Here is a 26,449-nt window from a genome sequence, read left to right on the forward strand (position 1 = left end):
ATTTATGAGGCTTGGTGGTGCAGTGGTTAAGCACTTGGCTGCAAAGTTTGGCAGCCTGAATCCACCAGCTGCTCCGTGGGAGAAAGATGTGGCAGTCTGCTTCTGTAAAGATTTACAGCCTTGGAAACCCTGTAGGGCAGTGCCCAAATCAATTCGCGCATATATGCTGTATATATATGTGTGCACAGAATGTCTCTGAAAGTATTACATAACAAACCAATAACAGTTTCTTTGTGGAGATTTTCTTTCTGGAGGATAACTGGGAGGCCAAGGGATGGGGTTGGAGGGACACTTACTTTTCATTGTCTACTCTTCTGTTCCTTCTGAATCTTATACCCTGTACAAATATTACCTACTCTAAAAAAAACTTTTAGATTCACACAAATAAAAAAGACACTGTAGCAGTATACCTCTCTGTTTCATAACACAGCCCTAACATCTCTCTTCCCATTATTTTTCTTTCATTATTCCCCCTTGGTTTTCAAAATTTCCAGCAATTTTCTCATGCAAAAGGCAGAAAAGGTCAGTCAGGGTCAGGGAAGTCAGGGAGGGATTCCAGGGTAAGATGAAAGTGGGGATGAACTGGAGATAAATGAGAACACACTGAAAAATACTCTTTTCCTCTTTAAGGTTGATATAGTCTTTTCTCTTCAACATTAGGAAAAAAAGCACCTTTTTTTTTTTGGTGAGGCAGGGTTCTTCTTATTCCTTGATACAACTCTCCTTTTATCCTCGCCAGTTGTCCAAAGAACAGCAGAGGAGTCCCAGAACTTAGTTCTTAACTACTACTCAGCATTACACATAGTAGGCACTCAATAAAAGTTCACTGAATTAATAAAGATATTTGTTAAAGTGGATCCAAACCATCTTCTCTGAGCTGCTTTCTCAAAAAGTATTTTTCTATTATAATGCTGAAGAGAAAAGACAGTATGAACCTTAAAGAGAAAAGGATTCTATTTTTCAATGCCTTCTCATTTAAGGAAAAATAATTCAAACATTTTAATGAGAAAGCCGTGAGGACGGCTGCCAACATTAGTAAATTCAGCCCTCTGTCACACAGCTACTGCTTATTGAGGAACTGCACAGGCTTGCCAATGATAGCTGTTGACTGAAAATAAATATGTGAATTTGTTGTCTCACCCGACCCTATTTATTAAACAAGTTCTTTACATAACTATCCTAGAGAGTCACGATTAAGTTTCCATCAGACATATTTCTGACAAACTCCTCTGTTGAGTCAATAATAAAGAATTTTGGGGGTACACAGCTTCTCCCCCCCTTTCCTTTTTTAACTCTACAGACATCTGCTCAAAATGTCTGGATTCGATGGCTGATTTTAGAACACTTTTCACAGAAAACCTAGGAAAATAATGTCATTTTTAGCCTTCGACTCACAGCTATGGCCTCAAATGATTAGATACGCAATTCTGAATTTGATTTAGGGATGATGGGGCCCAATTTTCTGGCCCCAGGGCTGAATGCTGGAACAGCAAAAACTCATACTGGAAAAATTTAGTTTCCCAAGTAGATGCAGTTGATTAACGGAGAAAAACCAAAGCCCACTGCTGTCGAGTCGATTCTGACTCACAGCGACCCTATAGGACAAAGTAGAACCGCCCCATAGAGTTTCCAAGGAGTGCCTGGTAGATTCGAACTGCTGACCTTTTGGTTAGGAGCCATAGCACTTAACCACTAAGCCACCAGGGTTTCCGATTAATGGAGAGGTTCCTCTCAAATCCAGTTCCCAAGACTGAGCTGTTGTGCTCCATGGGGCTGAAATTAGAATACTGGGGCTGATTATTTCTAGCACCAAATGATCACTGACACAATTTTGCATGTCATCATAACAATAGGTAAAGCAAAACACTTTAAAAAAGACTTAATGAAAAAAAAAAGATAATATATATTGAGAGGAGAAAGTAGTTCAACTACTTGGGCCAATAATTCATGGAAAAAATCAACTGAGAGTCCTTTAAATAAAAAGAAAGTTAATTAAAAAAATTTTTTGGTCTAGAGAAAGAGAAAGCAATATTTTGCTCATTCACTTTAAAAATTAAGAACAGAGAACAAAAGTCTATTTACTAGAAACAAAAATTAAAATCACTCATTTAATAAATGATAAAATTATTGTATTTAAAAAGAAATAAGTTACAAGATTACATCTTAAAAGCTATTAAAAAATATAGCTCAGTTTTATATTTTGATCATTTTGCTTAGGGTGTGTGCGAAAATGGGTAGTAGGTGAAGCCAACACTCATGAAAAACAGAGACATGAGTACACACAAACCCCCCAAGGACAATCAGATATGGTGAGGCCTACGCTGAGATAGTGGAAGAAACAAAAAGATAAAAGATGCTGAGAAAAAGAGAAACAGAGATAGAAAAAGTACCGATAGACGTGTATATGTGCATGAAAGAAAAGAGAGGACAGGGAGTACTGAAGAGACATGCATTTCATTAGTTCAAGAAATATTTATTGAAGCTAAAACAGTTCCAGAGAGATGGGGGAGGGGTACAGGGCAATCTGCAGGTCTTTGAGCCGGGACGAGGGAACCCTGGTTGTTGAGCCTAATAATACAAAATTGTTTTTTAGGGCCTACTAATGATAAAGAAGACAAAAGGGGGACTAACATAGACTCCGTATCCTCTGAGAATTTATTAACAAGTTGAATCAACTATCTTTTGGTTTCATAATTCTTGAAAATATTGACAAACTCTCTGGAATTTTAAAATAGGCCTTTCTGCAGTGGCAAACAGAATTTCTGCTTTCATCTTTCATTTTAGATTATAAAGGCTTTACAAAAGTACACAGAAATAGCCAACTCTCCTTTTGCATTCTTAGAGATCAGACGCATAAGTAGCAGCCTGCATGGGACATCTCTTTGGTATGCAAAGTTCTTGGTGGCCTGATCTTTGTTCTTGGAAAAAAATAGTGTTGCTTCATTACCTGATACCTAGGAGATATATGTATTTTTTTTCCTTTCTAAATGCAATGCTATGTTTTGGCTCCGTTGGGTCTTGGTGGGAATAATAAATACTGTAAATGAAAAATCAAAACAAAATTATACCATCTCCCACTCCCTAACCTTAAAAAAAACTCTGAAAAAACCTACTTTAAGAATGAATAAATCAATAGTTTCCATTTAAACCTACAAATAGAGCAGTGCTGTTGAATAAAAATATTATGTGAGCCATGTTTTAAATTTTCTAGTAGCCACATTTAAAAGTAAGAAAGGTGAAATTAGTAATACATTTTATTTAACTCAATATACGTAAAATATTACCCTTTCAACATGTAATCAATATAAACATTATCAATGAGGTATTTTACATTCTTTTTTTGATACTAAGTTTTTCATATTGGGTGTGCATTTTATACTTACAGCATATCTCTACTTGAACTAGCTACATTTCAAGCACTCAATATGCACATGTGGTGAGTGGGTGCCATATTGGACAGCAAAGATCTGAAGTGCTACTTTTAAGTGAACTGTGTAGATACACTGGAGACCCAACCAATTAGGATCAAATGAAATTAACAAAATAAAATCTAAAAGTAAACTTCTGTTTTCAGAGCCCCTTTAGTACTTAATATTGTGTTTTTGCTACCTTTTGGGCAGGAAGAAAGTAAGTTGAGGCTTGTATACTGGCTCAGAAAGTATAGCTTCTTAAGTAAAATAACCAGTTCACCAGAGGAGGAGAAAGAAAGCTTCAGGTGGGAGATGATGGCCATAGAAGCCATCCCCTACTCCACACTCAGGTGAATGGAGTTGATTTGCCTCAATTCAAGGTTCTCTTTGCACCCTACGCAGACCTCCGTCAAGCACATATGACTGTAGACTGTAAATTCCATTATTATCCATCTCTGTTTCTCCAGGGCTTAGCACAGTGACTGGCCCACAGTTGGTGCTCAGTAAATGTTTGCTAAACAAATAAATGAATTTAGATAAATTCAGTTCCTCATTCTCACTAAACACATTTAAAGTGCTCAATAGCCACATATGGCTAGTGGCTACCATATTGGACAGCATAGATAAATAGAACATTTCCATTATTGCAGAAAGTTCTGTTGGACAGTACTGTTCTAGAGAAATGGCCAGAAATAATATTGGACCCATTAGGTAATAGGAGGCCCCTAGAGAGTTACCAGGATAAGAATAACCATAAAATTATTTCTTTGTGAGCAAGTGAGAGCACCAACAATATCAAATGGCAAAGAAAGAAGCAAAAGCACAAATAGGTACACATCTTAGTTTCCTAGCTCCATGATGGTTTCCATTGGAAGGATAAACTTGGCCATATATTTCTCCTTGCATTTTTGCCTCCCTCTCAGAGTCTTCTAAACTTGATTCCCCCTAGGCACAGTTCCCATGACTGACCTCCTTACCCTCTATACCAACTATGTAACAAATGCTTTCTCTTACATCTTGAGATAAGTTAGCAATTTCCAAAGAAACTTTAGTACAAAAGCTAGGGGAAAATAAACAAAAAAAAAATGTAGAAGTCATAAAAAAAATAGTCAATCTTATACACAGTACTCAACTTTATGAACCTAAGAATCACAAGAAATGCAGTGAAGTGCTTGGAGAAAGCCTAAATTCCCTTATCCTAAAATAACTAGACCCTAATGACTGAGGGCAATGACTGATGGGCTAGCACAGTTCTGCAGGTATCTTAGCTGTATTTTTTCCTTTCCAGCTCCTATCTCAGTGAGGAGCCCTCTTGGGGTGCCATCTTGGTTCCCGACATACAGTAGTTGGTACACCAGAATATCTTGTCTCAATACTCACTTAAGGGCACCCCTTAAGAACACTGCATTTCTGTTTAGACAAAACTTTTCCCTGTTTCAAACGTGTTGCCTCCTCAGGCCCTCCTGCTTAGTTTCATATGGAGGCCTGAGAGACATGCTTAATAACAGCTGACCTGCAGAACAGGTGACACGTACCTTCAGCTCTGGTGAATGGGCTAGCTGATGATCAGGATTATCTGAGGAACTTGGGAAGTGTAGGTTCATGGGCCCCACTCCAGACTACTGAATCAAATGTCTGGCAGTGGTGCCTGGGAATCTTTATTTTTAATAAGCATGCTAGGTGAATATGATGTATTTAGCCTCACTTAGGGGTTACTGATCTGTTTCTGTGGCTAGTCAACTCGGTCCACCCCTGATCATTGAACAAGGACTTCCCCCCCGCTCACTCTGTCACTTTCTAGTTTGACAATAAAACAGGATCTTAACCATAACATCCATACAGACAGTGGGGGGACAGGAAGACAGGTGGTTTTCATACCTGCTGGAGATTTCTGTAACTCTACTGCTTTCCTAGAAAAATCAGCTTGAATGTTTCAAGTATATGGGATCAAAATGTCCCTATATGATTCACTGTCAGCCCCAAATAGAGAAGATTCCAGCAGGATGTGTTCCTAGGTTAACTGCCAGGCAGAAGGGCCATTTTCCAGAATGCAAAACACAAATCCAGGACATGAGATACATAATTCACCAGATATCCAGGCCGTTAATGAATTTTAATGCATGTTGTTGATGCTCATCCTTTGGCATTTGAAATAAAAATCACTTACCCTTGACCAATTTTCTCAAATCTTGTGTATTTTTTCTTTGGGTCACCAACACTCACAATGCTTCCTGAGAAACAGAAGAGGGCAGGGAGAGGCTGACGTGATTAACTGATTTCTCTTAATTTAATAATGAAAATTAAGGTGCCAGAGTCATTGACAAATACAAAATTAAGACCAATCTCACGATTTCTATAATTTATATTGAAAACTGATATTTTTGATTAAAATAACAGATAGTAATGTATTAATTAAAGTGGTAGTAATAACCCATGCCTGGAATGTCCTTCCCACCTTTTCTTCCTATCAAGTTCCTATTCATACTTCACAACTCAGTTGAAATGTTGCCTCTTCTAGGAAGTATTCTCTGATCCCTTTGAATAAAGTTAATAAACTTCCCTTCTCTGTGCTACTATTGTACCTTCTCTCTCTTTCTCCCTCTCTTGCTTTCATTCTTTCTCTAGACTTAATACATCATAGAACTGTAACTATTTATTTGACATCCCCTTTTAGACGTGTCTTAATAACATGAGCCATGTCTTATTCATCTCTGTATCCTCAGTGCCTCACACAACATGGGCATGGAGTATATCGAGAACTCAGTAAATGTCTATTGAATTAAAATGAAATAAAAGTCAGCATTTCCTTTTGTAAATTCCCCATAGTTTAAGGCAGGAGTTGGAGAACGTATTTTACTTAAGCTGTATCTATACAATGCCACAAATTCAACAATTTCTAGGTTGCTATTTTTCAAGTTGTCTAACAGATTTCTACATCATTGAGACCATGCATCCTTATTTCAGCCAGCTTTGAATGCGTAAGGGCCGAGATCCTCTTTTTTTTTTTAATGAAATTATTTTAAAGTCACTTGAAACCATAGTTTTACTAAACAGTTTATAGTCTTCTAAGAAAGTTATACTATTAAGTTGCTGAGCAAAGTCTTCTCCATAGACTGAAAAAAAGTAAATAAACTTCAGCCCAAGCCACTTTCTGAATTATGACCAATTCCAGTTGGTGGGGTTTAATTAATTAGGTTTTATGGTAGTAAATTATTCAACCTTTATTTTCATGGTATGTGGGCTTTAAAAAAAAAAAAAACTGGAAATCCTTTCATAAGGATTACCAAAAGACAACCATTTTGGTGTGATTCTGCTTCAGAATTTAACTGCTATTCAAGTAAAATGGCATCCTCCACACCCAATACTTTCACAGGAGAGTGTATGCTGCCATCTACTGACATTAGGCAAGTGCGCAGGGGGGCTTGTTCACTATTCAGAATTACAAAATAAGCTTTCAAAAGTGACCTGTTCGATCAGAGCCATCATAAACTGACTCCTAGAAATTACAATAAAGAAAGATAGAAAGAAAAACACATTGTGACACAATAGAGCAAAAATCAGCAAATCAAATTCAAAAGGGGGGGGGGAGACAGCAATGCCAGAACAATTTCCTACCAGAGCAATTTCCTAAAGAGGAAACAAGCTATTCATTTTAAAGGCTAAGAATTTGAACAACAACCAAATACTAGTATTTGAAAATATGGTTCCAGATGTGGTGTCAGAGGCAGAGAGGCCCGACAATATATCCTCCTATATATTAAGCTAAATCAAACTCCCACCATTAAAAGATTATCTCTATAGCATAATGACGGTTTTCATGGTGGGGGAAAGGGGGAGGATAATTCTCTAAATTAATACTGGTTGTACCTGAGAATAAATTAAGAGAAAACGTTTTGAGTGGTGAGTGTTGAAGGGGAGGGCCAAGGGAGGGAAGTGATTGTGGGACCCAAAGGAGGGAAACCAAAGACAAATTTCCTGCATTATACAATTTTGCTGACAGTCAGCGCCTTTTGAAAAATTTCCCTAAAACGTCAGGTTTTCTTCATTTTCTGACAGATCCAGACAGACCACAATGCAGAAGCCAGACCCAGGCTATCTGTCTGTGGAAAAGCTGAAAGATGATCTGTTCATTTCAGGCATTAATGACCCCTGGGTCCGGTGCCCACAATCAGTAATAGTAATTGGATCTCTGAGACACAGATGAGGATGATTAAGTAGAGGCTGCCACCTCCTCTTCCGTATGCTTGTGGGGTCCACCGCGGTATGGGTTGTGGATACCTCTCTACCTCCCTGTCTGCCTTTCCCTTCTCCTTTATGTCTCAGCACAAGCTACTCCTTCTCCAAGCTCCAATGGGGCACTTAATGCCAAGGTCCTTCTGATTTCTCTACAGGAACCAGACATCTGGAATTATTCTTGGTTTCAAACATTCTTGACCCACTGTAAGACCCCGTGTGCACATTTTTTTTTGGACTAAAAAATACTGTCCTTGTTTTATAAAAATAACATAATAATCTTACACTACTATTGATTGTGTTAGATGCTTACTTACTTTAACTCATTTAGAAAACAAACAAAACCCTTTGCCATCTAGCCAATTCTGACTTAGCAACCCTGTAAGACAAAGTTGAACTGCCCCATAGGATTTCCAAGGGGTGGATGGTGGATTCAAACTGCAGATCTTTTTGGATAGTAGCTGAGCTCTTAACCACTGTGCCACCAGGGCCCCTTAACTCATTTAGGCCTCACAAAACCCCATTTATTTATATAGGTACTATAGCTCCATTTTTTAGTGGAAGAAACTGAAGTTCAGAGAAGATAAGTGATACCCAAGGGTGCTAAGCTAGTCTGGGTCTATGATTCAGACTCAGACTCAGACTCTGTTACAACTCAGACTCAGTTATAACTTATTTCAAAGGCTTCCCCCTTCTGTGATCTTATTAAAGCTTAATAATCATGTAATAAAATAATAACTACCATTTATTGACCACTTACTATATGCCAGGTATGGTTGCTGAGGTTTTTTATATGAATTATTCTCATTTCTCAAAACATGATGAGATTGGCACTTTATTATCCCCGTTTTCTATATGAGGACAAGGATGCCCAGAAAAGTTAAGTAATTTGCCCAAGGTGACACGCTAGTAGCAATCGGCCTGTGATTTGAATCTGGGTCTTTCTGACCTTATAGCTCTCAGCTATAGGTTGAGATATCTAAAAGCCATCCTACAGATTTTCTCTCTTTTTTTGACAGATAAGAAACTGAAGTTCAGAGGGGTTAAATCACTTGCCTAAGGTCACTCAGCAAGTAAGTGGCAGAGAGAGGGCACAGGGGGGTGATGGTGGAGCAGGAGCATGAAAGACTGACTTTCCTGGCTTTGTAATACATGTATCTCAGCCCTGGCCCCTACTACATCAGCAACACCCTCCCATTTCTCTGCAGGTTCTGCCTACCAGGATCTGTAACCACAAGGTAAGGCTGGCAGTCAGAGGTGGCCCAGTGGCTAGAGGGAAAATGATCCTCTCTAGACCCAAACAGAAAAGTCCGATAGAGGAAAAAAAAAACACTTAATTCTTAATTAAACATGATATTAAGATGGATTTCCTTTCTTCATCATGTTGTTCAGCACAGAGCAGAAAAAACAAAAAATCATAAAGGCCACGGGTTCCAGCACCATTAAAATTTGCAATCCAAGCAAAATTTTTGCCCAAGAAAATAATGCTTCTTTCTCTGCCAGCTAACTTAAGAAAGCTATAAATTCATTTATAAGTGTACTGATATTTCAAACAGATACAAAAAAAAAAGTCATTTTTACTAAAGTGAGACAGATTTTTAAAACTGAATATAATCTCACAGGTCACGTCTACATGTACAAAATTAATGACAAAATTGAGGCAATTGATTGAATAACTGAATTTAAATTATTCAGGAAACTCTTTCACTTCTCTCTTTTTATGCAAATAGATAGTTGGGGTGGGAAGTGCAGAAGCAAACTGGGTAATGAAAGCAGTGCAAATTTTAAGACAAACAGGCCTGGGCTCAAATCCTGGCTCTGCCACTTATGAGCTTGGTGACTTGGTCCCTCAACCTCACTCATCTGTAAAATGAGGATGTTAAAGTGTACTGCAAGGGATTATTGTGAAAATTAAACTTAATAATGTATGTGAAGTGGGCTTTTAGGAGGGACAGCACAGAAGGTGCTCAATAAATAGGGTCTATTACTGCTGTTACGAAGAAGCCCTGGTGGCACAACAGTTAAGTGCTGGGCTGCCAAACGAAAGGTTGGCAACTCGAACCTAGCAGTGGCTCCACTGGAGAAAGATGTGGCAGTCTACCTCCGTAAAGATTAAAGCCAAGAAAACCGTGTGGGGCAGTTTTCTTTTTTTTTTTTTCTGTCACACGGGGTCACTGTGAGTCAAAGTCAACTCTATGGCATCCAGCAACAACTGCTGTTATTATAGTAAATAGCTGGTATTTGCTTTAGCGGCATATTTTAATCATATATAGTTAAGTCAGTTCAAAGTTTAGCAATTCCAGTTCTGAGTGCACACTGTCAGCTGCTCCCCAAACCTTTGTGTTTCCAAGTATCTCTAGCTCAGAATTTCTCAATCTCAGCACTATTGATATTTGGGGCTGGTTAATTCTTTGTGTCCGGGGCGGGGCGGGGGTCGGGGAGAAGCAGTGCAGAGAGGAGGGAAAAATTGATCTGTGTATTGTAGCATATTTAGAAGCAACCCTGGCTTCTATCCACTAGGTGCCAGTAGCAACCTCTGAGTTGTGACCATAAGAAAAGTCTCCAGACATTGCCAAACGTCCACTTGGAGGCAAAATCACCATACCACCATCTCTACAGAGCCTTTCTGTTATCTACAGCCTGAACTGCGCTCTTCCTTTTGGAAAATTTTTTAGATAGAAATTTGCATGAAACATGAGAGTCTCCTATTCTCTAATTGTATCACAATATTAAATATTATCACCCAAATAAAAGTTTGTTGATGGCAGGAACTTGTCGTTCTATTGTTTCCTCCAAAGTGTCTTGCATACGATAGACAAATAAGAACCCAATAAAGGTACACTCGTTTGCTCATTTTTTTTTTATTCATTCACTTACTCAACAAGCAATTGTTAGGTGCCCACTGTATGCCAGGCACTTTACTAGAAGATGGACATACAGAAAAAAAGACAGCCCCTGCCTTTGAGGAGTTCACAGTCTCATGAAGGAGACAGACTAGTAATGGTATGATATTTACCATGATAAAGGGAGCAAAGCGGAGAGGCCCTTAACTCAGACTGGGAGAGACAAGGAAGGCTTTCTTGAGGGACAACTCTTAAAGCATATTTTTTTCCTTTTTTTTTAAATTGAACTTTAGATGAACGTTTACAGAACAAACTAGTTTCTCATTAAACATGACACGTATTGTTTTAAGACAGTGGTTAACAACCCCACAACATGTCAACACTCTCCCCTCTCAACCTTGGCTTCCGTATTACCAGCTTTCCTGTCCCCTCCTGTCTTCTAGTCCTTGTGCCTGGGCTGGTGTGCTCCTTTGATCTCATTTTTTTTTTTTATGAGCCTGTCCAATCTTTGGCTGAAGGGTGAACCTCAGGAATGACTTCATTACTGAGCTGAAAGGGTGTCCAGGGGCCATACTCTCAGGGTTTCTCCAGTCTCTGTCAGGCCAGCAAGTCTGCTCTTTCTTTTTAAGTTAGAATTTTGTTCTACGTTTTTCTCCATCCCTGTCAAAGCAGTCAGTGGTGGTAGCTGGGCACCATCGTGTTGTACTGGACTCAGATCTTGAGGGACAACTCTTGGGCTGAGTTTTAAAGCATGAGTCAGACTAGGGGCACTGATTGCTGATAACCTGCATTTTGTTAGATGCCTTTGTAGTGTGAGTTTATTGAATATGCATCGGTGACCACTGATTCTTTTCAGCAGGAAAAGTATTTTTTTTTTTTAGTCTCCTAGACCCAGAATGCTAACTGGAAGGGGAATATTTTGTAAAACAGGAGCAATGGGTATATGCACAAGCATGAACTCACTCATGATACTGTGGTAAGGAGGCTACTAGCATTTACTGGCTGTGCCTCCCTTGCCACATAGAAATCCTACTAAACTAAGGGAAAAAGTTATATTGTTTGTGGCTACCAGATTCGATGGACTGTGCTGGGCTTTGAGGTTGACTTATCTATTTGACTGATCAGTTGGGGGGGTCCTTGGGGCATGATCATAGGCTATTTCAACGGACTATTTTATTGTTTTTAGGGGGTATGGTGGTGCAGTAGTTAAGAGCTTGCCTGCTAACCAAAAGGTTGGCAGTTCGAATCCACCAGCCACTCCTTGGAAACCATATGGGGCAGTTCTACTCTGTCCTACAGGGTCGGTATGAGTCGGAATCGACTTGACGGCAAGGATTTTTTTTTTTTAATTTTAAATAAAACTTACTACTTAATTCATTTTGTCAAATATTCACCTTAATTGATTTTTCAAGTGAAAATATTTGATTTCTGTTAAATGAGGAGTGTGAGAAAGGGAGCAATCTGGCATACACAGCAAGTCCCAAACATTTCATCTCAAGAAGCCTAGAGTTCATTACATGTAGGTTCAAACTTCTAAAGGGTTAATTTCTATTCTAAATGGTTTACAATACATCCTTCCCATGAAGAAAGTAATGATGGCAAAAAAAAACAAAAACAACTCACTTAGCTTCTCTAGGATCTCCTCATCTGTCATCTTGGATTTTTTCCTTTGCCGATCTGTGTTCCTGTACAAAGTACTGGAATTGGCATTCTCAGCAGAAGGTGGTGTCACCTCTTTATTTGGTGCTGCTGGCAAAGCAATGGATTCAACCACGGAACGAGTGTAGATCTAAAAGACAGAAAAAAAAGTTCTACAATGAAGAGAGCAGGCCAAGGAAGACAGTATGAAGTCAAGGCCCTGTTGTATCAAGTCATTTTTAAAGAAAAGTGGTTTTCTACTTTAAAAAAAAAAAAGAACTTTAAATTGCTTCACGTACACTGCCCTTGAAAAATCTTGGGAGCTCATCCGTTGGGGTCCCCATATATGCCGTGCTAATTCTGGTCTTAGTGCCTCTGCTTCTGTAGTTCCTCCTACCTGGTTCACATGAATTTACTTCCCTGTCTTGACTTCTACAGCAGTTTTATAATTTCAAGGTTATTTATATATTGTTTGGTATTATTCTGTAATTGTTTCAGATGTTAATATCACATACTTAAACAGCAACCTCCAAATCAGGGTGGTATCATATACTCCATTTCTGAGAAAATAGTAGATGCTCAATAGTTACTACTTGATGGGCATTTTCAGAATCACTAGGAAAGAGTCACTTGTGACTTACCGATTTTGTATGCTCTGGTCTAGGTGCAATAACTGGTGGAGGTTCATTGTCGTCTTCTTCTTCTTCCTCTTCTTCATCTTCTTCTTCAGACACAGGAGGAGCCAAAGGAGGCTCTGATGCTGTTTTTGTACTCTTATGACAAAAGAAAGTTTAAAAATTGGGTATTAATTCCTCATGGCTTTTCTTCAGAAATGAGACAAAGGAAATGATTTATTTAAGCATGTGGAGATAGAAGGGCACTGCATCTTTTGCAAATGAGTAGAACCATCTGCAATTTGGAGGTTAAGACTTGCCCACATTCAGAGATAAATAAAAGAACTTTTTTTTTTTAAAACTTCATGCTGCTTTAAAGCCTGGCATAAAGTTAAAAAAAAAAAAAAAGTTCTTTTTATTTTCTACTGAGATCAAAAATGGTCAGCTATTCATTTAATGTTTTCAATTTCAATGTTTTTGAAATCGACAAATATAATTAAAATATCAAATTCATTGCCGTCAAAGCCTTGAGTCTGTACTGGGCAGGTTGTCAATTTCTGATTGACAATTTGTCAGTTTGCAAAGAGCTACTTTCCGCCTAAGGGCCAGAACACGCATAACCAAACCAAACCAAACCCAGTGCCGTGGAGTGGATTCCGACTCCTAGCGACCCTACAGGACAGAGTAGAACTGCCCCAGAGTTTCCAAGGAGCGCCTGGCGGATTCGAACTGCCGACCCTTTGGGTAGCAGCCGTAGCACTTCACCACTACGCCACCAGGGTTTCCTAGAACGCATGTAGAGATATGGCATTAAATACAGCTCTGCAAATACTCATTGAGTAAAAGCGAGCCCATAAATGGTTCCTCCCTGCTTAACCCAGTTGCCGGCGAGTCGATACCAACTCACGGCCACCCTATGTGTGTCAGAGTAAAACTGTGCTCCGCTGGGTTTTCGATGACTAATTTTTTGGAAGTAGATCACCAGGACTTTCTTCTGAGGTGCCTCTGGGCAGACTCAAGCCTCCAACCTTTTGGTTAGCAACCAATTACGTTAACCATTTGTACTGTCCTTCCCTGCTTATTTTTTCCCCCCCTGCTTAGCTTTCTGGAAAGGAACACTCAGAGAGTAACAGACATGACTAAGGCATACCCATCCACATAATTACTCAACCTTAAAGAACAGTTAAATGGTGATTTGCAATGTTCGATAAGCCGCAGTAGCAACACCACCGACAATAATGACAACCACCAGAGTACCTAGGGTCAGTCAGTTCTTGATCATTCATATTAATACAGGGATAAAATGGTTCCAAAATTGGGTTCTGAAAGAACTATGGCATGGTTCACAAAGTGTGCTCCCTGGACCAGCAGCATCGGCATGACCTGAGAGCTTGTTAGAAATGCAAGTTCTCAGGCCCCAATTCAGATCCACTGCATCAGGAACACTGGGGCGGGGCTCGGAAATCTGTGCTTTAACGCGCTTTCCAGGTTACGCTGATGCACACTACTGACCTACGGCATTGCTCTGTGCTGTCCAATATGGTTAATGAACACTTAAATGAGGATTAGGGCTGGGGGCGGGGGTGGGGATTGTCTGCTACCAGGCATGAGGGACCTTACTAGGGTGATAGAAGCGTTCCAAAACTGGACTTTGGTGACAGTAGTACAAGTGTAGAAATTTACTAAAACTCACTAAACTGTACACTTAAAAATGGGTAAATATTTCATATCTAAATTATACCTTAATAAAACGGTTTTTATAAGACTCTGTATCTAAAAACTGGATCTGGGTAAGTGTATTCTGTTGGACTCCTGTAAACACCAATCACACAAAACAGTTTTGAATTTTTCACTTACCGAAGGATGGGCTGCTATGTATCCGTGTGCACTTTTATCTGAAAAGTAAGGATAAAGAAGTCAACATCGTTCCATAAAGACTGCCTCATTTAGAGTTCATTCCAAAAAATCAACAACAGCAATAAAACTGCATGGCTTTGACCAGAAGGAAATTCTCCAATTCAGCATTAAATAGGTGTTATCACAAATGACAGTTTTTCTTAAAATAGCTCACATCATTGCAAACTCATCATATTCTCACCAAGTCATTTCACATATTTTAAAGAAGGCCTCCAGTGAATCTCATCTATATGGAAGGATGTTGAGATTACCTACCCCTAAATGGCGTGATTCTGTACATCCATATCCAGGATTTCTCTCCTTTTCCCTCTCCCTCCCTCCCTCCCTCTCCTCCAACTCTTTCCTTTTGTTCCTTCCTTCCTCTCTCTCTCCTTCCTTCCCTTCCCACCACTCTCTCCTTCTCTCCCTCCCTCCCACGCTTCCTTCCTTTCACTCTCTCCTCTTCCCCCTTCTCCTCCTATCCTATTAGTCTCAACACTAGGGCATTCAGAAAACAAACGGTGAGTTTCACTTAACTAAGTATAGTACAGTAATTCAGATACTGTTAAATTCTAACATCAGTTTTTCAGATTTCATCTTTGGAATTGAGAGACAAAACCAAACAGTTAAACAGCAGTGGTTATTTGGTGTGAAGAACAAACTCTGAGAATCTGAAGGGTGTTAATGGTTACACTAAAATGACCTCTAGAAATCCTTTTTGGTTCTGGTCGCCTATGGTTCTACAGTGAACTTAAAGCACAGCTTTTGATCTCCTTTATTTTAAGCATTGTTTGATGTGTCATCAGGTTCTCTTGGACATTTTATTTCATGTGGAAAACTAAGTATCATTAAAAAAAAAAGCTGTCCTTGGCAGCTTTATTATGTCTTCAACTTTGAATAGCAGCAGTTGAGCAATCTTCCCATTAAAAAAATAAAAATCCTCTTTAGCATGTTGAATGGCCATATGCCCTCAAGTTTGGGCTCTGATATTTGATATAGCCAAATCAGACACCCCTACCCTACACTTCACGTTCCAAGTGTATCCTTGTGTTGTTCTTAAGGAGACTTCTAGCCCTGTTCTATACTAAACCCAAGGCCAAGAGGTAGATATACCTTTATAGCTGGGGCATTAACGACTGTATTCTCTTGTTTATTGTTGTTGTTTGCCGTTGAGTTGATTCTGACTCATAGTGACCCTATGGGACAGAGTAGAACTGCCCATAGGGTTTCCAAGGTTGCGATCTTTACAGAAGCCGATTGCCACACCTTTCTCTGCGAAGTGGCTAGTAGGTTCAACCACTGATCTTTCGGTTGACAGCTGAGCACTTAACCATTGTACCACCAGGGTTTCTTCTTCTTTCCTTAGATGCTGAATAATAAATTATTCTAGAGAGGCATACCAGATGATGATCTTTTTCAAAGTGAAGAAGTGTTTTTTGGTATATGTTTTTCAATTGCTCATCTTGCAAATTTGAGCATCAAAGCTCCAAACAAAGGCCACGTATATACACGAGCAAATTAAGTCAAAGTTTGGCAGTTACATGGCTAATTTGATCACTATAGGTAGCATGACATGGTTTCTTTATTTAGTTGGATTTTTGGGGTCTGATTAAAATAACCTAGCAAATACAAAATTTGTCCTGTCATCATGGTGCAAATCAATGAACCTAAGGGATAAAATAAATCTCAAGAGACCATGGTTTGCTCTATATATCTCTTATTTCATGAACACACCACTAAACCTAATCCTGAGTGAATGAGTGTCTTTATGTCAGTAAAGAGACAAAGCAACAACTGTGACTGCTGATTCAAACTGACAACTACTGCCTCACTGAACAATTTTCTTATTTGGTTCTAAACATCACTCAAGTAATATAAATCTCCTAACATCAACCTCAACTTCCAACTCATCTTTCAGTTTGCTTATGTTGAAACTATTTGGAGAAGAAACTGGAATTGACTCCAAATGCCCTATAGGAGTGTCTTCATCACAGGGCTCTACAATTGGAATGACTTCTCTGCCTTTTGATACCCTAGACTTCCTCTTACCTCCTGATGTAAAGCTCATGTATTTCTGGTTGTTAACTGTTTCTTTGGAATCATAGAATTTGAGAACATCTAGAACAGCTTGTGGGTTCTTCTTCTGTTCCAGTTTTGTTATGTTGGAGGTTTGGAGTAATCGTGCCCATTGTTCAGGAATTCCCTGTAGACAACCAAAGGGAAAGAATGGCAACTCAGAACATTCAGCAGCAGCATTTTCACGTTCCAGTACAGTTCTTCACCAAGAAGCCCATGCTACCTGTAGGATTACACTTGGGAAACTGAAGTTACACTCTAGATTTAAAGTTAGTAACTTAATAATGCAATCATTCTCTTCTCTAATCAAAACACATAGGTAAAACTAGGATCCAACTTAAAAAGGGTGGGTGGGAGTATGACTGTGATAGAAAAAAAAAGCACATGAAAATCACCTCCGTATTGACTCTGCTCATCCATGAAATGATGTTTACGGCTTAGCTTATTTTTTCTGGTGACTCAGGGCAGACATAGCAAGACTTCTCTAAATTTGCGCACAGCATAGTATAGTGCAGATCAATGGATTTTCTATGACTGGAATATGACAAGCTGTTTCGGGGCAGGGTGCAATCTGAATATCTTTTGGCATAAGAGGAAAGCCTCACCCTTGGTCAGTTTATATTTTGTGGTTACAAAATGTAATTTCGGGGGGTCTAGAGCTTTTTTTTTTTTAGAGCTTTAATAGAAAGGGGGATTGGGAGGAGACAAAAATAGAAACATGGAGGAGCAATAACCACTGAGATGCTAAATTGTAACAGTAGTGCTGCTTTGGGCATTTTCCCTGCAGCTTTCTCCAGGGTATGCCCTCCTTCTCCTCTCCTCCTTCCTCCCTTCCCTCCTCCCCACTTCAGTCGTTGGCCACATAGAAGCTGGGGACTGTGAAAACCATGCCAAAACCTGGTGAGAATTTGCAGTAATCTACAGTATTTAGAGCAGAGAGGAGGGAGTATTTGGAAATCTAACCAAGGAGAGTTGCAAAAATTACACAGAGAGGTTAGTTTTTCATTGAGCATTCAGCATTCTTTCCTATATGTTCAGCCTACAGATGTCCCCATTTCATATTTATCCAACCTCCAAGAGCAACTTGGAGAGAGAAACAGACGCACTATTCCTGGAGTGCATCTAGGCACAATTTATGTGGCTTTGTCCCATGAAGTCTCGGCAAAACAATGTGTGACGTGGGCCTCCAGAGTTTGGGAATGACAACAAAAAAGTGAGATAAGCCAAGCAACAACTCTACTGCACACACATGAACCTGCTGCTGCAGTGCTATGACATCTCAAAGAAGCACTTTGATGCAAGCTTCTTTTGGGCCTGTGACGCACCTCTGGGAGCTTCCCTGGGCACATCTGTGAGCCATAGAGATCTGGCTGTAATGGACGTAAATAAAGAAAGAAAAGAAAGTTAAAACAGAATGTGGGACAACTCAGAAGGTGGGAAGGAGATGAAATCAATGGGTTTGAATGGGGGGGATCCCTTCTAAATTGGGGCAATTATGAAATAGGGAGGTATTAACTAAATCAGGGGCAGGACAAGCTACAGGACGACAGATTTAAGAAAACAGAAAACGACAATGTTCCAAAGTTTGGATGCATAATTCCACCTTTGGCCAGATGCTTCCTCCATTAATATGCAATAATAAATATTACCATTAAATGACTGGAGAAATTACTAAAAGGCAGAAACATGAATTTGGAGGGAAGAAGGATGGTATCATGGAAAGCTTCAACGATAATTTGTAAGTTGGTTTTACAACTAGGTGATCACAGGTAGCCAGTGGCCATGCGATGAACTTACAAATTTCAGTTCCCAATTCTGGTTAACCAGTTCCGGTTTCGCAGTGGAAGTATCTATGTAGCTAAAACTCAAAGGATGGCTATAAGGCAATGCTGAATTTAACATTTATTCTCATTGATGTGATTCTTCTGTACTTTCTAGCTAAAGTCATGGCTGGCTTAGAAAAAACTAGATTAAGAATGTTCCCACGCAGCCAGACTCTATGTTTGAGTTTCTTAAACAATTTAGACCAGGGAAAGAGAAACCATTTCATTTCAAACCATATTTCTGTTTTAATGTGGCAGTTCCCAAGTCCCACTTCCACAAAATAAGATCAGATATAAGGTACTTGCTTTGTCTAAACAAAAATATATCTCCAACGCTACCGAAACATCTGATTTGATTTGGGATGTAAGGCCTTGATTCCCAGCATTTGGGGTTACTCCAAGCACAGTGAAACAACATTATTACATGCATTCATCACGCATATGATGCTAAAGCCTTAAGCCAAATATTTGAACTCAGGAGCCCATGCATGATCCCAGTTCTGATTCTAAGTGCAATTAATAGCATTTGGTTAATAATATAATGGCCAAAGGAGTTATTAAGTGTTACAAAACCAGGTATGCATTGCACATAACCACTAGAGCAGACATCACTGGCATGATCATTACCATAATCATTAGAATATTTGCAGTTATTACACATTCCCATGGCACTTCTAAACTTTTGTGATAAATAGTTGTGTGATCACTAGACAGCGAGAAAAGTATGCTGTCAATTGCAGAAGGTCCTCCAGACAACTGTACTTACCACATGGCTACATTGCCAACATAATTTTTTTTTTCTTTTTTTTAAGTTGAGACAAGTCAGTTAATCAATGGAACCTGACACTTAAATTTGAATGTTTGCCACAAAGGCAGATAATCAGATAGCTATCATGTTACTCCAAATTGAAGTACTAATCCCAAAAGTTAGACAGCTAATGGAGACCTAGGATTTTGAGCGTCAGAAGCAGGAGCACATATCAATGCCTGACCACGTATACAATAACAACTAGATGTACATCAAGCTGGGGATTTTAGAGTGTAGCCCAGGAGAATGGCAGCATGATATAACAGGCCAAGCATTTGTCTTATCGTAAGAAACGATCATTTATATCACTCATACCATTTTTCCCTCTGATTGACTTGAAGCGACCGTCACAGGTCTAGAGGTCTGGAAAGGGGAGTTCTGAAGTATTTGGGACAAAAATGGTAATATAAAGGGTAAGGACTTATAATAATTTCACACCAAAAATTTCATCTCCCAACCTAATTTAGCTTTAGCGCCCAAGGGTATGACCAGGTGTACAAGGTTATACGGGCCAATCAACTATAGCGTAAGCATCAAACAACACACCAAATCAGTGTCCAAATATTCAAAAGAACAGGACCTTATAAGACAAATGGACTAAACAGTTCAGCTAATTGCTCAAAATTCAATTTCAATAACTGTAATAATGGAAATTAATATGGCCTCCTCCAACACACAACGGATTAGTGGTACTGTGGTAATTAGGACCCAGTTCTAAATCTTACCAATAAAATTATTTTTAATGGTTTATTATCATTTGGTATTTTTAAAGTTAATAAACATAATAACCTAGCAAATGTAAATCAGAGCTTAAGATAGTAAAAAAGCTTAAGATAGAATTTAAAAATAACGTATGGACAAATAGTTACAAAAGAAGATCATCAGAATGAAAATAAAGTATTTTAGATTGAAATTCAGGCTGTGTCTGTCTATGTATTCAATGGCTTTCTAATAACCGACTGCATCCAAACTGCTGTTTTATTTCAGATTGAGTTTTTGGGGTTTAGGGACAGTTTTTTGTTCGGTTTGGTTGTATAAGACTGTTTTTCATGAAATTGGAAAAACTGTCCCATCACATCCTCTGATTAATTCTTTGGGTTTTAATTGACTGTAAAGTGAAAATGGCTGGCACTTCAGTCAGCTGATGGTGATTCACTTTCCTTCACTTCCAGTCAGAACCCAGAAAGCACAAAGAGTTAAAGAGAGATCGTATCATAAAATCTCAAGTAAGTTGGGAAGAGTGGGAAAAATAAAAAAATTGGTTAAAAAAAAAAAAAACAGAATGCCACACGAAAATTGTGGAGGAGAAAACTTTAACCTCAAAGAAAGAAAAATATGGACTGACAACAAAATAAAACACAAGTTTAAATAGAAGAGAAAATAAAAAGATCAAAACCAGAAAGATAAAGTTCTCAAAATAAAAAAAGAAGAGTTATTAGAGAAAACTTTTCTAAAGCTGAAGGGCTTTAACTATTTCAAAAGCCAGAAAAAAATTTATAAATTTTGTTATGTGTTTTAAAAACTCTAAAATTGTTCAGATTATAGAAAGTCTTTTTTTCTGGTGGTAGTGATGGTGACGGTAGTGGTGATGGTGGGGTTATATACTTTTTAAGTGTAGCTAAGATAAGATTCTCAAAATATAATAGTAAAGAAAAGAGGCTGGGCTCAAACTCGAGGACATTTGGACAATGTCTCTGACTTTGAGGATCAAACTGGTTAAATATATCAATACCTCAACTTCATCAATGTCAATATTTCTTCATGTTCTCTTCTGTTTGCTGCTGAGAACAGGGTAACTCATATCACTTACAAGGCCAAGGTATTTACTCAGTTCCCATCATTCTCATAGCGCTTACTTCCAGAAATATTGGGGAGAAGAAGATAATTTGGCTGTCAATTCAGCAACATGGTTTGCTTCTCTAAATAAAATTCATTTGTTCACTCTTTTTTCACTTAATCATATGACACAATCTAATCATTAACCATCATATTGTGAAACAAGAAATTCAACTATTTAACATCTAAAATTCTCTCTAGTTTAACCACCCAGGAATTGATGGTGATGGTTCTATAAAGGATTTTTTTTTCCAAATGCATGCAAAATTATTATTTCAGATACACATTTTGATTGAATTCCTTACTAGTATGGAAAAGGTAGTTGATCTTCCTGGGGACATGTTTCTAGCCACATCTTTTCCTTCACCCATCTAAAAAAAAGATGCCAGATCTTAAAAAAAAAAAAAAAAAAAGTATAAAATGTTACAGATCTGAGATCTTGTGCTAGTTGAGCACTACAAACATCCAAAGAAAGGCTGGATCTATTGCTATTATCTCTCCAGAGAATTCTTACTGGCATTTATTGTGGGTTTGTCATATATCAGCACATAACTACTAAAGCATACACAATATATCTATCAATATTCCTTCCTGAAGCACAGGGGCTGCTGTTTTGAACGTCTACGAAATATACCCATTAATAATCCTAAAAATAAGCTATGTTCTTGAAATCAAAGGGAAGAATAGGTCAATTTTGCAGATATTTTTGGTTAGTGTGGTTAGCTGAGCTGGGCAACCCAGGTTCCAATGTAAAGCCTGAATTATTCAGATGGATTATACTCACTGGGAAAATTGAGTAGATGATTCTCTTATTCACTTCAAATGATAAAAGAATGGGCTCAAGCAGAGTTTCTCTACTCAGGACTCCATCTCCTATGCCATGGTAACTCAGTATTTTCGGTCAAGTCGAAGACTGATTATGGAGTGACCAGACGTTTTGTTGAGATAAACAAAATAATTTTGCCAATTTTATTGCCACCCTCTATTTCCATCTGTGATTGTCTAGGCAAAGTTCACCTTACTTGAAATCATCAAAAACATCAAGTCTGACATTTTGGGATGTGGTAATTCTTGCTTGAAACCAATTTTCACAAAGGACATTTTTATGACTTACAAAAACAAAATAAGGAGTTTACTTACAGTGAATTCCCCGGTGACTGCATCAAACCCCACATGAATCGTATGCTCAAAGTCTGAAGGAAGAGAAATCTCTGGGCGCTCTTTCTCTTTCTTCTTATTGGCTAAAGGCAAAATGTTAACATGTATTTGTTTGGGGTACAGTTTTAGCAACCATAAGTTGTACAATTAGGTTCAACAAAGCAATTACAAAATTGAAGGACAACCGATTCCAACACAATTTTATCAATATTAAATCCAGATATTCTAATTTTCTTTGTAGAAGTGGCTGAGAGTCTGACAAAAGTCGTTATGTCCAAATAATTCAAAAATTTCCAAAATCTAATTCACACAAAACTTTCAGTCAAACTGATTTATGTTCTTTATCAGTCTAATGGTGTAACCAACAGGTATCTAGGTATATTGTGGTTAACTGGTTTTCTTGGATCAAATCCCACTTACCAAAATAGAAATTACACTCAAGTCAAGCTAAGGTTTACCGTTAGAGAAGACTAGAAAAGTGTTTCCGCTATCTATAAAAATGTTATGAATTGTTGCCATTTTAATCATAGCTAAATATCAAGTAACGAGAACTTTTTAAATTTACATATTTACATTATGAAGCATAACTTAATAAGCTCTTGGTCTTCGTTCAACAAGGATACTATGGCAAGTCAGCAATATTACACATTCTTATGATTAAAAACAGTTTTTAATCATTTCCTACCCAACATGGCTAGTAAAAAGCTACAAATTCCTGTTTTTTACTGAATTAATTTTCTTTAGTTCTAAGAAAACCAAACCAGCTGCCTGGTTTGGTCTTTCTAGTTTGCAGCCATTCTTCCACGTCCCTCTTATATTCCATCATATTAACCATTGAAAATCATTGTTTCTCTCAATTAGTAGATTTTTCACAGAGACTTAATTACGGATAAAAATATCAACACTTAAGTCAAAGCCTTTAAAATATAATCACTGAAGAAACTAAATTGGGAACTATAACGAAATTAGTCTATTCGGAAATATATCACAGAAGGAAGTTATTCTAAAATGGCATCCAGTAGCTTCCATAATGAACATACCGGCAGATTTGAGCACGTATCTCTGATAAGGCTGCACTTCATCCTCAGAAAAATAATACTCACCCTCCCAATACTGGGCAAGTTAGCGTAAACCAGGTTTACCCAGTTGAAACCAATCAACTTCAGAATTGCCAGGATGGCCAATTTAGAACATTCTGGTTCAAATAGACGTTCCTTTGGCCTGAATCATAGATAACACTCAGTTAACCATATATGGATTACTGATTTTGTGGATTACCCATGATAAATTTTAAATTCAAAACTTTTCATGTTCAAATGTCATCTATGGCTTTTTTTTTCCCCTTTCCACCCTCTCTCACTGTTCCATATGTCCAGTTAGAGGATAGAAATATGGGGCAGAAATACAGGAATTCCACTAGTGAGAGGGAAGGATTAGGACAGAAAGGTGGATGAGGGTGACAAGAGTCACTCAAAGTTTTGGCTTGGCTACATTTTAAAAAATACACATACGCCATCTAATTTAACCTCAGCATGAATTCCATTTTTACAGTGAGCCAACATTATTAATGAATATTATCCTGACTTGACAGTAAAGTTTAGAGCTTTCTGTTGTTACTCCTACGTCCCCGGCATGTTTGTGGACTATAAAAAACCGTTTATACGGTTCAACTACTATTTTTATTTGTTCATAAAGACAAACAGAACAATCAGCTTTTTGCTTCCCTTCTGTTCTTCCCACTCCAGTAAAGATGTCCTACTCTTAACTCCTGTAATCTTAACTCTTAATTTTCCTCTTCCTGATCTCTCATCATGTTGGGTATGGCTAACCACCTCTCTCTCCACTTCCTTGACCTGGTCTGATTCTCCCCCTCCCTCAATGACCATTCTTTCTTTGACTAGCATTGCTGCTGCTGCTGCTGCTGTTGCTCCTGCCTTTACTAGCCCAGTCTTTGCCCTTCAGCAATCCTTTCACTATACTCATTCCTCTTGGACTGAACCACTTTCAGATACTAACTCATGTTAGATAATCTGTGGTTGGCAGGAGTGGACCCAGATTTTTTTTTTGGGGGGGGGCTCCCTTTAGGTAGAAACAATACAAAATTACAAATTAAAAAAAAAATGCTTGGGCTCCTCCCTAGAACCTTGGAAGAGTCTCATGCAAGTGAGGAACTCTGAAGAGGAAGCTTCATTTGCTTCATAGGAAATCTACTCTTGGTGGTCAGTAACCTGTTTGGAACCAAGACCATTCTGAGAATCTGAAGAAAGCTGTGGAACTTATGCCCATAAAAATGCACTATACACATATACACAATTTTGCATGTAGTTTCAGAGGTTCATAAATCCTCTGGACCACAAGTTAAGAACTCCTACCTTAATCTGTATCTCCAATTGTTATACCAACTTGCATTCATGAACTCTCTTGCAAGCAAATAAACTTTCTCAGGCTCTGTTAGCACTAGATGCACATTTGGAACATACTGGCTTAGATCTAAACACTCCATCTGGGCTGAGCTATGCTGGCTGGCTCAATGGTGTCTCCCTAGAAGGCCACCTAATCATGCCATTCCCTTTACTCAGGGCTATGAGTTGGAATTGACTCGACGGCAGTGGGTTTGGTTTTGGTTTAAGCGTAACAGAGGCAGAAAGTCCAAACTTGCTCCTTCTCCCGTGTTCCCTGTCTCAGTGAAATGATACCACTCACCACTCAGATCACAGAAGGATTAAGGCATAATATAACTCCTCCTCTTGGGAGGCTCCAAGCAATGAAAAGTTTATGATCCCCCTCCCCAATATGTACTTCAAATAAAAACAATATTAAAGCACAAAAAAGTAAGGAAATCCAAAAAGTTCTGATGTTCTTATGATTAATTGGAGTCTTTTGAATGCTATATATCCAAAATCAAAATGTTTCTGTCTTGGGTGCCCCTGCTTTGCTGAATGCCTGAAGCACATGCTTCCTCCACCTACTGGGTAATCCAACACTGGCTTTACTGCCCAAACCAGAAATTTAGGAGTCATCTTTGACTCCTACTTTATTCCTACCTAATTTGTTCAACAAGTTCTCCCTCCTAGGCTTGTTTTGAATCCATCTTCTCCTTTTCATTTCCATAAACAATTACCTTAGTCCAAGGCACCAGCATTTCTCACCTAGTTTCCCTGCTTCCATTTTTTCCCCTTTCAATTCATTTCTCTACTCTATGGCCAGAGTAATCTTTTGAAAAACACAAATCTGACTGCATTCCTGGCCATGTTTAAAATCCTTATATGGCTCCCCATTACGGATATGTTAAAAGTTCACACTCCTTAGCAAAACACCGAAAGGCTTGCATGGTATGTCCCCACCTTACCTCTCCAGCCTCTAAGCTTGCCGTGGCTCCCACTGTCCCATACCCATTCCACGCTCCCTGAACTGCCAGGTTTTCTCTTAGCTCCAAGCTTTTATACATGCCAGGCCTAACTCTGGAGAGCCTTACTTTTCCAGTCTCCCCACCCCCATCCCAACCCCACTTTGTGTGGATAACTCCCATTCATCCTTACTCTTCACTCTTGGGTTTCTTGTCCTTTGGCAAGTCTTTTTCCTGTCTTCCCTCTATGCAGACTAAGTTAAGTGCCTCTCCCTTCATGCTCCCATAGAGGTACCCATTGTATACTCTGGGCTTAGCACTTATCAACACCAGACTGTTATTTCTTGTTTACATGCCTATCTTTCCAGCTAAAGTTTAAATACTTGACAGTAGAGATTTGTATCTTATTCATTCTCACGTTCCCCACCACCTGGGTTGGCTTGGGCCCGCACACATAATGACGATCGTGTGTGGAACATTTACTACGTGCAAAGTGGTTCTAGGGTTACCTCATTTAATCTCTATAACAATCTTATGAAGTAAGCTTTATTGTTATTGTGTTATCGATGAGGAAAGTGAGACTCAGGGAGGGTAAACAACATACCCAGGGTTATACAGCTGACAGGGGTCAGAGCCAGGATTTGAACCTGAGAGCCAGGATTCCAATTGTGTCTCCAGAGGCTAAGTTCTTAACAGCTACACTATTTATTTTTCAACTGTCATTTTAAAAACCTCAACAGATTGGAGCCCTAGCCTTCAGGAAATGTT

The 26,449-nt window shown here is 38.7% G+C and overlaps 1 protein-coding gene across 6 annotated transcripts in view; it reads right to left on the reverse strand.

Moving 5' to 3' along the window:
* Positions 1-26,449, reverse strand: part of PAK3 (p21 (RAC1) activated kinase 3) — a 297,238-nt gene that overhangs the window by 47,224 nt on the left and 223,565 nt on the right. For 5 of the 6 annotated variants that reach the window (XM_049872069.1, XM_049872068.1, XM_049872067.1 and 2 more), the window contains 6 exons: positions 22,318-22,418; positions 16,684-16,837; positions 14,596-14,633; positions 12,766-12,897; positions 12,110-12,275; positions 5,578-5,641 (listed from right to left, as the gene is read on the reverse strand). In XM_049872069.1, coding sequence (XP_049728026.1) covers positions 5,578-5,641; positions 12,110-12,275; positions 12,766-12,897; positions 14,596-14,633; positions 16,684-16,837; positions 22,318-22,418 — 655 coding nt within the window. Of the gene's footprint in view, positions 1-5,577; positions 5,642-12,109; positions 12,276-12,765; positions 12,898-14,595; positions 14,634-16,683; positions 16,838-18,035; positions 18,081-22,317; positions 22,419-26,449 lie in introns of all 6 variants that reach the window. The other variant, XM_049872070.1, reaches the window with a different exon arrangement.

Source organism: Elephas maximus, chromosome X, assembly GCF_024166365.1.
Source record: "Elephas maximus indicus isolate mEleMax1 chromosome X, mEleMax1 primary haplotype, whole genome shotgun sequence".
NCBI classification, from domain to species: Eukaryota; Metazoa; Chordata; class Mammalia; order Proboscidea; family Elephantidae; genus Elephas; species Elephas maximus.